Raw genomic sequence first — 17,684 nt, 5'->3', positions numbered from 1 at the left:
CTTTCTGTTGTAGATGAGGCTACTAAACATCAGAGTGATGTCCTTGCAGTGAAAGTGCTGTAGGCATTGGCCAATTCATGCTGAGCTGTGACTAAAGTCACTTACACAAACATAAGCATGTTGACAGTGGAATGCCCTAAATAACATCAGCTGACTCCTCTGTTCATTGATGTGGTTGATCCCAATAACCTTTCTAATTCAAGATCTTGCAGTGTTGATTTCCAGCAAGACTTTTATTTGACGACCTAATATTAATATTAATATTAATATAATATCCAGGGAGATCTGGACTGAAGCATGAAGTTGCAAACATTTTTTTTTTCCATTAGGAAGGAATGAAATGTGCAATGATTTACTAAAGTCTTGTCTTAACATGATGGGATATGCAAAATGGTGGTCATATTCAGGTATTGGTGTACGTTCAGTTTATCTGAACAGTGGCATCTCTATATACAGTCACTTTTTACAATTGCAATAGATATAATGTTACCACCCTATTTCATCACACCTGGCATTTGCCATAGTATTTTATAAAGTTTATTTTTGTATTTATGAAATGTTCTTGAGAAGTTTATTTTTGTACTATGAAATATTGAGAAGCAATATATATATATATTATATATATATATATATATTATATATATATATATATATATATATATATATATAGATATAGAGAGAGAGAGAGAGAGAGAGAGAGAGAGAGAGAGAGAGAGAGAGAGAGGGGGGGGGGGGGGGGGGCAATTTCACTTAGAATTACTGTTTGTTTTATTTTGTACTGCACATCACAAACAAAAATATACACACCCATCTAGGGTTTCTGTGACGTCATAAATTAGGAGACCGAAGGTCGAGTAGTTTATAAACTGTCACAGTAATCCAAGACGGAATTGTTTTCCTGTACCTCACTGAAGAGGCCCATCTATTATTTTTTATAATACACGGATACCCTTGTCATGCTAATATTGAAGAAGACGAGGTTCAGCAGTACAGATGAGTTCTATGTCATTATCCGCTTCAGCTTTATTTGGATAATTGCCTTTACCTTGTTTAATTTCCTGTTCCTCTTCAATGTATTCTCAGTTTGTTGATCATCAGTGAACATTTCTGTACTGTGGGCATTACAGAATGATTGAAAACAAGACATTTTGTGTTTGAGTTGATAGTTTTGAGGAGTCAAATGGGTCACAGTTCAAGTATATTTTTTTCTCTAGAGGAATTATCACTTTTTTGACGTCATTACTGTGGTATTATGCCTTTATTTTCGAATGGCTCAGGATGCAAATATAGCCTTATATATATATATATATATATATATATATATATATATATATATATATATATATATATATATATCTAAATGGTTCTAAATGTTGCTGTGACTTTGTCCAGTACCTGTAACCTTATTAGACAATGGTACCATTTTGACATCAACCCTTTTAATAAAACACATAAAGCCAGAAATTTGTTTGATTGCAACTATATTTCAAAACCAAAAAAAAAAAAAAAAAAAAAATTTCTCGTTCACATAATAAATACATTTATGCACCTGTACTTCAAATGCCTTTCTGAGAGAGTATTTACATCATAAATAAATCTAGTAGAGAAACACTTTGCAAGGTCTTAGGAACTAAGTAGCTAAACCAAACGGTATTCTACATTACCTACACGGGAGAGGACTGGAAAAAAAAAATTACAAATTGTATTTACTATAAGGCTGCTAATGACTGTATGGTCAAAGGTTTTGCATCACCCTATAAAATGAACCAATTTTCCTTCATAAAGTCGAACGAAACCTGCTGAATAATATTACATTTACATATTGAAGTACATACCGTTTTGAAGTTTTCCATATGCTTAATGAAAAACTGACAAAAAAAAAAAATATCAATTTCGAACTCTACTACTAGTATGGCCTCTGGCAGACTTGACATATTATTTTGTAGTTTATTTGATTATATGATGTTTAAAAAAATAAAATAAGGCTCAATCCTAAAATTCTAGGTGATGCAAAACTTTTAGACATAGCTGTATATGGCAAGATACAGCTGGCTTTTCAGTGTGCTTAAAGAAAATCTTTTCAGAGGGTGTAAATAGCTAAGATATATTTCAAAGGTTCCAATGACATAAGTTTTGTTACTTCCTTGTTTTAGTTTGGTACAAAAAAATAAAAAAAAATAAATGAATCTTGTCAATATAACATGGCGATCAAGACATAAAAAGCTTGCTCCAAAGCACTTTGCGTTTCATTTTCATGTTCTTTTTCTCTTGCATGCAGGAGCCCGACAAAAGCTTGTCATTTATTTATTTGCACATGTAGTATTGTGTTTAGAAAGAACAAAAAAACCAACAAGTAAACAAAACAATATAGATTTGCACAATACCTTTCATGTGTCCTATTGAATAAATCATACACCTAAAATAATAACTTCACATTTTAACATTTGTCTTTATTCCCGTGTTTAGCCACATTCAGATTAGTTGCATATTCTTTGTTGTCTTGAACAACAATAAAACTAGGTAGTTAGAAAAAAAAAAAAAAAAAGCTTTTGGTCTGATTGCACTAAGAGATGTGGTTTTGGAGTGTATTCCAGTTCTTTAAACACAGCTACATATAAATACTTCCTAATCTTTGTTCCCATAAATTCTTCACATTTTCACAATGTATGCAAATTGATCACTTAGTGTGCACCAATGCAGAGAAGAATAAAAGGGCACAGACCCTGGTTTATGTTTAACTTGGCTGCACCTAAATATTTACTGAAGGTTAACAAGACCTTAAAAAAGAAACCCATAATATTTTATAGTGCATTTAAATCTATCTGCTTTCCAGCCATACATTTCCCAATAGGGTTAGCCTGCTACTTATTGTGCATTGCACCAATAAAATCCTGGAACCATGGAAAGGAGTGCTTTAAAAAAAAATATTTGGACAGCTTTTGGCACCATGTTCTTTACAAATGTTAGCTTCCATTTGTGATTATGACAGAGGTCCCTTTGTGTCCTTGTGCCTGGTCTTGCTGCACTCGTGAAGTCACGTCATAGTGGGAGCTGCTGCAGCCTGAAGAATAGTTTCTGAGGGTCTCGCTGTCATACAGGTGGTCAAATGCATAACCAGTCAGGGAGTAAGTATGTTTCTCTAAGTACTGCCGATGGTGAGATGTGTAGTTAGTGGGGGAGGATACACAATGGTTTCCGGGTGTTTGATGAGGCGATAGGTCTGTCTGCAAGTAGTCCTTGGCTAATGATAAGCCAGATTTGGAAATTCTGTCTGAAATTGGGCTACTTATTCGTGACAGTGACGTTGGGCTGTTGTCATGCTTGTTTTCCTGGGGGCTTATCATTTTGCCATCCCTGTGCTGGAGGTGGTCACACAATGCGGAGCTGGTGACCCCAGGTCCACGGCACACAACCCCTTGTAGAGGAGTCTGTGGGTAGTTAGTGGCATAACAAGAGGAGTGGCTCTTTGCCACCCCATTGACTGATGCCATGTGATCCTGAGTGGCCTTTTGAAGCTGCAACCTGTTTTCTTCCTCTTTAATCATTTGCTGTGTGGCTCTTATCAATGTTTCAATCTTGCTGGGCTCGTGAGGGCTGCTCTGGTACTGGTCACTGCGGTATCTGTCTCCAGAGTCGCTAGCAGAACCGGGATCTGGAGAGCTGACAACACTGTCTTCATCCCAGTGGCCTCTCCCTAGAGTCAATACAGAGGCTCACATTAAAGGTTATAAAGTGTATAACATCATGGTTCCCTTTAATAAAAATAATGTTTTCCTATTCTTGTTCTGGAAACCTTTCTGTATACCATTAATATTTTTACAAACACAGCATCAAATTATTATACTCATTTTAAAAATACATATCTTCTTCCTAGTGTTGTCCCACTGGTGCAGGGTCCGCTCTTCGGATCTTTGAACGCCACTTATATATATATATATATATATATATATATATATATATATATATATATATATATATATATATATATATATATATATATATATAAAAATTATAAGACAATTCTTTAAACTAGAAAAGTTTTGTATTTATCCATTGTTATATCTGGATGTGGGTGAGGTACTTAAAATACCGTATTCCGTCGAACTTAAAATGCAGACCAAATTTCCCATCCTCAACTTGAGGAAAACAAATCGAATAAAGACACATTTACAAACATGCATTTACTCATATGAGAAAACAATGTATGGAGGCATGTTGCAGTCATCGGCTGTCATGCAGAGCATTACAGTTATGTGCTGCTTCTTATTTCCATGTTTTTCTCCCTTTTTGTGAACTGTGGTATTGCTTGGCAAGTAGAAAAATATGGCGGTCTGATTAGAACTGAGCCTAATAACGAAATGCTGATATTGTAACAGTTTCTCTTCGAATTCCTCAGGAGGCTAATGTTGCTGGTTCAGCTGCACTGCTACTGTGACCACCTTCTGGTGCCTCCTCAAGATACACCTGTTCAGACAGCATCTGTAGATCTCACAACTCTTGACTATACTGGACTCTATGGCACTCAATTGTAGCAGCTTGTACTGAACTGGACTTGCCATAATCTACTACTGCTCTTAATTATAATTACTTTCTGTCTCTTGTACTTGTTTTTTGCAATTGCTCTTATTTTATGTCATTGTCATCTATTTATTGTACTTAACACGTGCTCTTACTGGACTTATACATGCAAATATTTTTACTATAAGTTAACTGCTTTTAGTTGAACTCACTCTTAAATGTAATTCTTACTGTATTCTTTCTTCTGCACTTATCTGCTATTGGCTATTGTACTACATAACTGATCTTATCTGTAATGTGACATTTTATTATATGGTAATTTGTAATGTGATACTTTGTAACAACTGTAAGTCACCCTGCATAAGGGCTTCTGCTAATAAATAAATAAATAAATAATACTGTAGTAAACAGGAAGGCTTGCCCGGAGCTTAGCTGATCAGGAGGTCCTGGTTGGCTGGGGCTGTGCCAGGGGAGATTACGTCTGTTAAGAACACAGCAGTGACAGTTTGACGCTACAGCACGGCCATAACTACACAGGCAGGCGCCGAGCGAAAGCTTGCTTTTTTTACATCAGGGAGGAGAGTGTCCGCTCTGCAGGATAACTACTACCGAAACCTTCAACTGCCAGTCAGTCATGTTGCTGTTTGTGTACGCGGCGATTTTAATATATGCATCACTATACTGTACTCAAATTTAAGACGCAAGCCATTTTTGAGAAGAAAAAGTTTGTTTAAAAAGTGCATCTTAAATTCGACTGAATGCAGTACATTTCAGACATTAAAATACATGTCATTTTTATTCCGCAAGCATGATATAATTACGTTGCTTAACATAATCTGATGGCTCAGCAATGACTTATTATACGATTAGCTTACCAGGAATGGTGTGAATTGAAGCAATGTGTGGCATACTGTTATCATATCCTTCCCTGTTTTCTGGTGATGATTTTGGCACATGCAATGTTGTCCGGGGGGAACTCCACCAACTATCTCTTCCGGGTTGTGGGGTGCCTAGAAAGTATCTACCAGCTTCGCACCTTCCCCCTTCACAGGCCTGAGTGTGGTAGTGGGAGCTTCTTTCTTCAGTCAGCCTGGCAGCTTGGTCTAAAGCAAAACCGTAGCAAAGAGAGCTGCGGTCCGAGTACTGTCTGTATGCACAGGAGACGTCAGAGTGCTGGGAGTGTGGCCCTTCTCCTTGATCCAGCAGTTGTGGGGAGGCGGAGTCTGTCAGTGGACTCCCATCCCATTGGCTGTCATGGTCAGATTCTGACCGTTCTGTGTGAAATCCAGAATACTGCAAGGTTTTCAAAGAAGAGAATGGACTATTTGTAAATGAATAAACTCTTTACATTTTGGACAATAGTCTATTCAATGTAACAGCAACAACATAGCTGCACTTTCAAACTGTTTTCTAACAGGGTTTGGCCTTTTACTTTTCTGACAAGCAACAAAGCTAACATTCTTTGTGTGACTTCCCTGCCGACAACGGTCAGTTAAACAGTGTGCCTGGTGTTTTTTTTTTTTTTAATTGTTTCGACAAAATAGAAATTTTGTAATTCTATTGTATTTATGTAGTCCTGAATCTCAAATGCGCCTGATAATTTTTTTTAAGGTGTATTTTTGTGGTTAAATATTTAAGTAAACATTCTGGTTATGTAAATATTTAAAAATTCTGTTTATGTAATTATATCTATCTATCTATCTATCTATCTATCTATCTATCTATCTATATATCTATATATATATATATATATATATATATATATATATATATATTTTTTTTTTTATTGTGGTCGAATCTCAATCTAGAACGAAGAGTCTCATAGCTCGTTTTTATAATTTTATTATTTGATAATCGATAGTGTCAAAACTATTAGCATACTGTATACAATTGACCTATGTCACCAACATCTTTAGTAGAAAAAATGACAGGTATGAAATTGTTTAGACGCCTTACCATGGTAATTTGCTGAAGTTCTATACAGAAGACTCTAAGAATAGATATCGAATAAATATAATACAATAACAGCATTTTTCTTTTCCCTCAATAATGAACGCAGTTATCAGATGGCGAGACTTACTACCAAATTAACGCTTAATGAAGTAAAAAAGTGAGATTCTGTACCAGGGCTAGTTGAAAGGGTTGTCAGAAGGGAGCTTGAATGAACAAGAAGCAAGAGAAGAAATGGAAACTAAATAAAATGAATGACATCTGGGTAGAAGGATAATCAATTTTTAAGCTCTTTCTTTTCTACCTTTAATGTGGATTCCGTATTTTGAACTGTAAAATAAAACAATGCACCAAGAAAATTCCAGAATCAAACATTGCTGGTTACCTGAGGGTACGGAGATGCTCGAGCTTTTGTTTTGGTGCGGGCGATGCGGGCCCTATTTCCTTTTCTACTGTCAGCAATTGCTGGTGCCGTGTTGGCGTAAGAAAACGATGGCTTGGTTGATGTCACTTGGTCTAATGATAGTTGTAGTCCTTTATATTCTGTATCCCTGCACAGTAATATGTAAAATAAACATTAACATTGGTTATAAAGCCATAACAACAAAAAAAGGAGTGTGATTTATTTTTTATAATAAACCGAAAACTGAAAACTAAAAGCAAAAAGTTAAATGTATTTGCAGTTATAATATTAGTTTTTATATATAAACAAACAAAAACAAACTACCTATTTTCTCTGAGAGATTACGTGTCGAGACGAGTTATACACACACACACACACACACACACACACACTATGGCTTCTGGCTTTTGGTATTTCCTTCCAACTTTTCGCCTCTCCTTTATGAATTCATTTCACAATTAACAGTTGTTTTGTTTTAATTCAGAAACCAAAACACATTAAACAGTGCTCAGGGTCATTTTAAAAGGGGAGTTACAGTTAAACACGACAAAAACACTGATGCTGGCGAGTAAATGACTCCTGAGATGAATATTATGTTAATTTAAGGTAAGGCTAAAGAAAGGTGATGTGTGCGTGACGAATCATTACCATTTTGCTAATTTGCATACGTTTTGTGTGTTTTTGTATCCTTTACGGCAGTTCTGACAGCGAACAGAGTGAAAGGAAAATTTGTTTCCAAATGTTTTTTTAAAACTCACTGGTGTTAGAAAAATGCCCTCAATCACACAGGTACCAGCAGAGGAAGTTAAATTGATCGTAATGAGCGATCATATCCCGCATATGCAAAAAAAGACAATGAAAAAACTGAAAAAAACAGCACTCTACAGCAAGCTGTTCTCACAAATCCTGCTACATGCTGCATGTAAGTGTAAAAAGTGGCCAAAAATGATGGACTGAATGGCTAACACTGCTTCTAAAACACAGAGTAACTATGAGGCACACAGATATAGAGAACATTACTGAATTCCTAAAAACTGATTCCTTGTAGGAAACCCGTATGCTGACTGACCCTAACTCATGAGTGCTTTTTCTGCATTATATCTTAATATATTGCCAGAAGATGTGTATTTTTTGTTTCAAAGAACAGATGTAAAGAAATGTATAAAAAAAGGTATAAAATTGAAAGGTCAACATATTACTTTTTTCTGTATGCCATATAAGGCTAAGAAAGCAGACAAATTTATATATTTAAAAAACAAAAAAAATTCTAAGATTTTTTCAAAAACCAATGAGGTATGTCTTTGCTAAAGTTCACAAAACAAAATTCAATGTACAGTCATTGTCTTTTTCGGTCAAAAAAAAAAAAAAAAAAAAAAAAAAAAAAGCATTACCCTGAAATTTGACCTTTGACCTTTTTTGGCCTTAGAATGCATATAAAATGACCTAATCTTAATTAATTGTTAGTAATTTACTTTACTAAATAATAAATAGTGAGAAAACAAACAAACAAAATCTAGCTGCGTTATTTTTAAAACTTAGTCTAACTGTCTCAGTTAGTGGGACGCAGTAGTGCAGAGGTGTCAACTATTCGGGTGATGATATCATGTTTTTGAAAGCTATAGGAAAGCACACTAAACTGATCAAAAGGATTATAAGCTGGCTGTCCAGAAATTCTTGTGCAGAACCTTTTTTTTTCTTTCTGCTGGCAGTAAATAACTTGTGCATTCAGTGTGCAGACTACAGAGCCACGTTAAAGAACTCACACATTCAAACAACCAGGAGCGCAAAGAAACACAGACCAGTAAGGTACCTTATTACTAATAAGATTAAATAATGTTGCTCTGTATTTCTTGACATTCGTTACTCTGAATTTGATCATCGGAGTCAATATGGAGGCTAGGGTTACCACTGTTCATTGCCTTCAATAAAGTTTGTGTACTTAAAAATAATCTGTTACTCAAGATTTGTGCACTAAATATATATTGTATTCAAAAGATTTCAAAACAAGTAATGCAAAGTTTTATTTTTTTTTTTAAAACATGTTGATTCTCCAAGAACCAATGAAATGCCCCAAATTCTCCCTGTGTCCCACTTCATATCCTTCTCTGTGCATTGTGGAGTGCAATGCAGCATCTCCGTTAGAAAGTTAATCATTCATGGTTTTCTTAGTTACTGTACAAACATAGCATTTATTCTGGCAGCATATCTTATTTCAAAGACATGCCCAGTATTTGATTTTATTTAGGTCTAATCTTCTTAAGCTATAATTACAATAATGCTTGACTAAACATATCTAAAACACCAATATTTAAACTGCTTAACTGAATTTCAATTATACTGCAGGATTAAATGTGCTTGATTGATTATATACATTAAATCAGCGCTGTTGTGTATGTAAGAGTGCAGTGATTGATAGAAAAGGGTTTAGGTGAACATTTGGCCATAGTTTTATCTAAATCTAATTGAATTAATACAGTAGTATTACATATTCAGAAAATCGTCTACTGCTGTTGGTGTCATTCTTTAACAATATCAAACTGTATTTTATTTATGAAATCAAATAATCAGTTAAACCTTTGTAAATAAATCCTGTAATCTGAAAAAGATTAACAGTATAAATGTAGTTGTATTATTTATTTGTAATCGTCCTCTGAAACTTCAATTTACGATATGTGTAGCTATGATTTGTTAATTTATCAAAATGTTCTCCCCAGTTGAAAACAAATAATAAATGGGCATTGACTGTCAAGAAAGAAAACTTCTGAATACCACAGGACCTTGGGAACACAAGAGAGACTATAATATTTCAGGCAGGGTTCTTCCCTATCTTTATGAATTGATAAGTACACATTGTAAGCGCATTTTATTGACTGTTGGACTTAAGAATATTCACATTGTATACCCACTATTTATTATTTGCCAATATATTAGTATAGCTAGCTTCTTATAGTAATTCATTATAAAGCAGCCTATTTCTTAGCATATATTTGTAGGTGGGATCAGGGCTGCAACACAAATAAAATAACTGATAACAATTAGACAAGTAACTGAACTGTATTCAGCCAGCACCTTACTTGTTTTGGTTTATAATATAATTCCTAAAAAGCCCAATGTTGTATCCTAATGCTTACTAACAAAAGCATGTTTCTGACAGATATAAACAAATACAGACAGTGGTTTTGCAGTATATGTAAAATATCATCAACATTTGTTAAAAAAAAAAAAAAAAAAACATCTAAAGAAATTACACCTGCCCATCAACTTATAGTTGTGGTCCCTGCAACTTTTCACTGTATACAGATCATTTGAAAAGGCTTTATACTACAAGCCATTGTTCCACTGCCTCCATACTGGTTTCAATGAAGAGAAGGTTAAGAGCTCCTCAAACCCAAAGTAACACAGAAAACAACCATAGAAAGATTACTGTTTCTAGTCTAAGTCACACCCTTAATTACAATGCATCTTGCCAAAGATCGACAAATCAACTAAAATAATTTATTTCTTCTGTAGCTTATACCTTTGTCATATATCTTTAAAACAATGGTATTGAATCATCATTTCAGATTTCTCAATATCTTCAGTCTTGGAAAAATGTAGGTTTGTTGGATTCAACATCACACAGATAACAATATCTGCTTCCATTTAGAGTATAGCTACACAACCATCCACAATAACAGAAATTCAACAGTCAGTACAGGTTGAGGGGGGCAACCCAACGCACCCATACCACATGCTTAAATGCTATACAAAAGAGCCAGGCTCTCTTTCCATAGCTGTTAAAATACCAGTTATTAATATTGTAATTACTCACGTAAGAACGTAGTTGACACTGACTATGCAGTGTGGTCTGGAGGATCTGCTGTTGTGAACTATTGTAGCGTAGCTCTGAACCCACACCCAACCTCCTTGTTTGGCTAGGAATCTGTAGTACTTGGTTGTGACCTGTCCTTTTACCAGTACTTAGTTAGAAAAAAGAAAAGTAAATGAATATCTTTCAATTAATACAACCCCCCCCCCCCCCCCCCCCCCCATACACAAATAATGAGTGGTTTATTTTGTATAAGCTGCTTATTATTAATTCCAACAAATAATAATTACGCTATTATTCTTTAATATAAACATAATGAAATTATGATTGTAAGTACAGCTAATATCATATATATATATATATATATATATATATATATATATATATATATATATATATATATATATATATATATTAGTAGGGCGGTTATTTTTTATATATTTTATATTTTTTATTAAAAGCAGATGTTAACAATAAATTTTCTTGATGTTGTCAAAATACTGTTAAGACTTTATTTTGTATTATATTTTTGATTAATGCCTTTAGTAGCATACATAGTCATTTCTCTCCAAGTGCAAGGCTGAGGGCCCTATTCATAACACATGTTGCCCAGTGTTTGCAGCACGCAACTGCTAATAATGGTACAGAACTAACAAAAAATCAACCAATAAATATTAAGGATTTCTTACATTAACCTGAAAGGTTATTTATTGGATTCTTTGTAAAAGGAATGGATATTTTTATTGTAGGTAAATGGCATACATTTATCAGTTGTATTTAACCCCAGCCCACCTACCACCTCTTTTTCACTGATACAGCATATTCATAGCTTTACAGACTGCCATCAAAACATCCCTGCATTTATATAAACCAAAATGCACAGATTTAGATTTGTAAGCAGTCCTTTGTAAAATCTGTGCACATTCACAATGATTCTCTCCACTGTAGTGTTTTATTAAGCAATATCATTACACATGATACTCGCTTGTATCCTAATAATGTGAATGGAGAACCAACATCACAAAAGTGATTATGATTTTATTTTTCATTATTACTGCTGTTGTAGAGGCACTTGCATCCCCATACGAGAGAGAAAGAGAGAGAGAGAAAGAGAGAGAGAGAGAGAGGCTGTGACTACATGTGACATTTGGACCAAACACTGAAGTGTTCATGCTTATACAATAGTATTTACAATGTTTTTGTAAGAGAAGATGGGATTTATCCTGAACATCTCTGCATACTGAAATCGTGTCATCTACTTCCACGATCACAATATTTAGTAATTGCATAAGAATGCCATGGCAAAACTGGCTATTAGGGTTATGTAAAAATAGCCAGTGTTTAAATGATATGTTATTAAACAACGGATATGTTGAATAGGATTGGTTTGTTTGTTTTTAGATTTCATGGTTTTGTTTAGACTGTTCCTTAACCCACTGCAGAACTGAAAGACTTAAGAAAACACACTTACACAAATGATGTGCACATCGCAAGTGAAACGTATCACAGCCATGTACATGGTGGTACAAGGTTTTCTCTATCAGATCCTGAGGTTCATAACCAGTAAGCTCAGCAACTCTGCCACAGTAAAGAACAAAAGGGAGGTTTTTAGCTCAGACATTACAATTTTAAAAGTGAAAAAAAAAATGCGTATAATCCAAGAAGAAGAAAAAAAAAATCTTACCTAGAATCTAAAAATATCAGTTTCATGTCCAGACTTGCTCGAAACATAAACATGTTGCTGTGCAGTTTGATTTCTGTCACAGCACTTGGTGGCAGTGAATGTCCAACAGCCACCAAACCCACGTTTTGGTAACACCCATCAAAAGGGGACATATCCAGACTATACTGGTGGATTTTCAGATATCCACTGCAGTGAATCACCTGAAGGAGAATTTAAAAGACAAAACAAAATGAATCACCAACAATGATAATATTGATATGAATTGCTATTTAAGACTTTCACAATCCAAAAAACACTTTGAACGGGACTAAAATATGTAAGAGTTTATATTAGTAATAACCATCATCGTTGTCTACAAGCTTTATATATTGTACATTATTAACACATTAGGTTACTCACTGTAATGTTATTAGACTCCGTGTAATTTTATAAGTCATTATGTACTTTATTTAAACCGACCTTGTATCCACCACACGTCAAGCCCGCATTTCTTTTTGCCAGCACGCATTTCATTCTCAAGAAAAAAGAACGTTCTATTTCATACTCTGAAAAGAAAGACAGGACATATGTTGCAGAAACAGGGTATGAAGGGTGACGTATGTACGGTATATCGTGGTTTTCCGTGTTATTTACCTTGAACAAAGTGTGAATGGTAAGGTTGATGGGCTGTGAGTACTGTAGTCATTTCGTCATGATCAGCTGGGTGGATGTACTCGTAAATGCTATTTCCGGTCAGTTCTACCTGTTGAAACGAACTCTTGTTATTCACATGTAACCAACCTGTTACAAAGCCTGTATGACGTAGCTAAAGTTACATATACATTAAATATATTCAATGTGTTACTGGTTTGTTTAAAAGTAATTGTACATGGTTTTAAAAATAATTATTCACAACAAGGCCATATTTCAAAATAATATCTTTAACAATGGAACTTATAGGACCAGAGTACATCACCTAAATTGTGCTATGAGAACATAATAGATAATTAGATATGAGCGTACCTGTGACAAACCCAAATGTACCGACGCTGTTTCAGAAATGTACATTATTTTCCCATCTGGAGCAACAACAAAAATGAATCCATCTAATGTCTAAGGCAAAAAGAAAGAAAGAAAGAAAGAAAGAAAGAAAGAAAGAAAGAAAGAAAGAAAGAAAGAAAGAAAGAACGTATTATAGTAACAAATAGTTTTCCATCTGTTCGCTTGGGGTCTAAAAAAAAAGCACTAGTTTTACTGAAGTACTCCGTACAACTACAGGACAGGAAGGGCATGTACCGTATGTAATGCAACGTTTAGTTTGTATGCAGTCTTAGTGGCTTTGCTTCAGAATGTCTCCATTATTTTTGGATGGCCTGAGACCATTTTAAAGAACAAAATGTATGACATTTGTGGTCCGGGTCGAAATAATATCTGCCTATTAACTTACGTAAATTATTATTTTTTTTTAATTTTTGAATTTCACAATTTCTTTGTTTACAAATAATGTTGAGAAACAGTCACCAGTCATACCGTCAAAGGGACAATGAAACACACATTAAACAGCAACACACAAATCACAAATAAATGCGTTACATTTATTATTATTATTATTATTATTATTATTATTATTATTATTATTATTATTATTATTATTATTATTATTATTATTATTATTTCACGTCCTACATTATCCAAAGAGGTTGTTCTACTAGGATGACCCCAAGCTTCGCCGAGTCCTGCTCAAAAAATAAATAAATAAATAAACAAATAAATAAAATTGTAAGGCTACTACATCAAAGTCATCTTAGTTAATAATTTTTCACAAACAAAACTGTAAATAATCAATAGAAGGACAAATCAATTTTAGATACAGTACCAAATCAAGTAACTGGTATATGTGGAATCAAATGCAATTCATTGCGTTTCTATTCGTACATGACCTTAAAACCTTCAGATGATTTTAGGTCTGTTATTAAGACTTCACTTTGTTGTCTTTCCATTCATATGTTACACAATTAACTTATTTATACTTAAATCCAAGTGCCCGTTAAAAAGTGAACACAATTATTTTTGAAGACATATTCACACAATAGCTTTCAAACGTCCCCTACGCTCCCCCCCCCCCCGTCCCACTTCACGTTTTTTTTCTACATTTTGTCATCGTATATGGTTTCAAGAACGTAAATTAAAATAAGCGAGCGTTTTTATATTCAAATCCAGGTTTATTATAATACATTATCCCATGCGTGACAAGATATGGTCAAAACGAGTTATAAATATTAGCCCAAATGAAATAATCGGTTGAAAAAAGTAGAACATCTGCTGTCCAGGAAAGCAGTCGAAACGATTTAAACGTTGTTTTTCCTCATGTATTCATTCCCAATTGAAATGTAAATGATATACAAACACAAAGGTTCACTAGACAAAGATTAGAATGAACCACTGTTCCGCATTTTTAATATTAACCAAATATGCATTTAATATTTATACAACAAGGATGAACAAAAATGATTTCCAAAGCGCTAATCAAATGGAGGAGTTTAGGTTTTATAAGCGATTTTATTACAACCCTATTTGTTCTACGGAACGAAAATGTAGTAGAATATACCTACTGGATTGTTCAAAAGGCAATATGGGTCTATATTTTAAAATAAAATCAACAACATGTATTGTTCCTCTCCCTTTACAAAGTATTTATTGTATTTTATTTTAAATTACTGGGACATAAAAAGGCTTGTCTATATTTTAATGTAACAAGGTCTACATTTGACTAAATATCCTAAATTAATGTCCAAGTTTTTTTTTTTTTTACCCAATTACTATTGTTTTACAAAAGAAAGACAGAAAGAAATAGAATTCTAGATTGTTTATAATGAATGATGCGGTGGAAACGTACACTAAAATATGTAGTAGCATGGAGTATTTTGAAAGAAACCTATCAGGGACTCGATTCTTTCGACTAGTTATCACCTGCAATCACGATCAGTTATCACGTTTCTATATTCGAGTCAAATCGTATAGTTGGCGTTGTGTTTCAATAGGTTGACTAGCCATGTCTGCAAGTACATGAACCACGCAACACAAGGAATGTATTTTCAGTGGTCTTGGAAACGACACTCGTAATCATGACATGACTATAGGTTTAAGTGACCTAACACCCCATTTTCTATCAAATTTACTGTATGCTGTAGTATATGTAATGTTATATGTTCCCATGTAATGTACACGTTTAGAACTGCATCATAAACACAACATAGTTATTTAACAAGTCTAATATATATTTATATAATATATATATATATATTATATAATATATATATATCTATATCGTATATATATATATATATATATATATATATATATATATATATATATATATATTAGACTTGTTAAATAACTATTATAGCCTAAGGTGGATTGTGGGTTGTGTTAGCAGACAAACCGGCTAGGAAGATCAGTAAACAACAACAAAAAGAAGACATTATACAGAGCTAGCTTAGTTACAGATAGATAGACACATTAATAAGGTCATTTTATTATTTTAAACAAACAGCCGTAGAACGTTTTCCTCAAAGAGGATTAAAAGGACGGGAAATTGCAAATAAAAATAAATGCTGGTAGCGGGCCATGACATGGAATCAAACAGGCGGAGGCCGTACACACTCTCAGCAGAAGAATAGGATCACTATAATTTCGTGATGGATTTACGTTTTCAATGATATTTATTTACATAGCGCCACAACATCTCCAACAAAGCACTTTACGTGTCGGTTAAAATAAAAAGGCGGCTAAAGTATAAATAAATAATAAACATTACAAAACAACAACAGGCTACAAGTTTATAACATTATCAATACATAATAGTAACAAAATAAACCATGTCACAGATGCTGCGCACACATCTTCTGATGCCCCCTGTCGCTGTAATTGTCTCAGCCCGAAATGACTGTGGTCCTCCTGTCGTATTTATACGCCAAGTGAATTAATGTCTGTGAAACACAACAGCTAATACGACCAGGTAGTGTGAGCAACGTTTTATAGAAACACTACTTTTATCGTATATTCCGCTCCCAGCTTCATGCTAGCCTGATGCATCATCGTATTTGTATTTAGAGACGAGCCTTGAATTGCATTAAAAATAATAATAAACAAATAAATAAATAAATAAAATACAATAAAAAGCTACTCTGTCCAAAATACTGAATTATATAATCGTCTGTAACTGTTAAACGCGCATTAGAGCTACATTTGAAAACACTGAAAAAGACTTGTAGTCAAAAGGTTTGTCAATTACTGCATTATGCTGTGTGTTGTGCTTTGTTAAGGCGGGTTAGATTTTAATGGTAATATGCACCTGTGACGTAATAGTCTTAAAAAAAAAGGTATATATCTGCATAATGTCAATTACATTCTCCAAAAACGTTTTTGTCTTATATAATAAACATAAAGTTACAGGTAGCAGTTGAGATGTGAATCTTACAATAAAAAGGTCTCACAACCTATTCTTTATAACAACCTGCATGAAAGCGAAGATTATAAACTTTGAATGTTTGTACTTGACCTGCTGCAAAAGAGCAATGGCTTCTTCACAACCCTCTTTAAATAATCACAAAACAGACTTTGTCTTCCAAAGTATTATAGGAACACAATCTGGGGACACTTGTAATTTCAAGAGGTCTAAACAGAGCTTTCAAATTAAACAAGCAGCTTTGGGAAGTAAAAGAATAACAACCTTTTTTAGGCAAAGGGTTTCCTCCAATGGAATAATAGGAGGGGAACGATAATGGTGAATCTTAATACATTTGGAAGGGTTCCAAGTTCTTTAAAATGATCCTTTAGATGTTGAAATGTGTGCCTTAAAGCTATTAGTATGTAATTTAAACAAGGGTTATGTAGACGGGTAGCATTTAGTTCACAATAAACACACATTCTATTACTACATAATTTAATTCATGGTAAGCAGACCTTTGTATATTCAAACACAAACACCTGTATCAGTCTCAAATATTTGATGCTGGAAAAGAAAAACATTTAGGCATCTTATCCAAATAATAATAATAATAATAAATAATAATTAATAATAATAATACTAATAATAATAATAATAATAATAAAAATTCTAAACTATCATAAACCTAATTCATAAACTACTAAGATATACATTATAGTCTTTATTAATTGTTTGACGTAGAGAAGGATTGATACATACATTATGCTGTAATCTATCATTATCTATCTATCTATATCTATATATATATATATATATATATATATATATATATATATATATATATATATATTGCATTTTTGTTTATGTAGCAAACTAATCTAAACGGAGAACT

General features: G+C 33.6%; 1 protein-coding gene across 1 annotated transcript in view; it reads right to left on the bottom strand.

Moving 5' to 3' along the window:
* Positions 1-1,833: 1,833 nt before the first annotated feature.
* The window catches only part of LOC121317406 (single-minded homolog 1-like), a 21,165-nt gene continuing 5,314 nt past the window's right edge, over positions 1,834-17,684 (bottom strand). Inside the window, 10 exon segments of the mRNA XM_041253301.1 lie at positions 1,834-3,694; positions 5,394-5,811; positions 6,854-7,019; positions 10,683-10,830; positions 12,151-12,257; positions 12,364-12,563; positions 12,823-12,908; positions 12,997-13,105; positions 13,366-13,476; positions 14,017-14,078. Of these exon segments, the coding sequence (XP_041109235.1) occupies positions 2,964-3,694; positions 5,394-5,811; positions 6,854-7,019; positions 10,683-10,830; positions 12,151-12,257; positions 12,364-12,563; positions 12,823-12,908; positions 12,997-13,105; positions 13,366-13,476; positions 14,017-14,078 (2,138 nt within the window). The 3' untranslated portion in view covers positions 1,834-2,963.

Source organism: Polyodon spathula, chromosome 6, assembly GCF_017654505.1.
Source record: "Polyodon spathula isolate WHYD16114869_AA chromosome 6, ASM1765450v1, whole genome shotgun sequence".
NCBI classification, from domain to species: domain Eukaryota; kingdom Metazoa; phylum Chordata; class Actinopteri; order Acipenseriformes; family Polyodontidae; genus Polyodon; species Polyodon spathula.
This window is presented reverse-complemented; position numbering and strand designations above follow the sequence as displayed.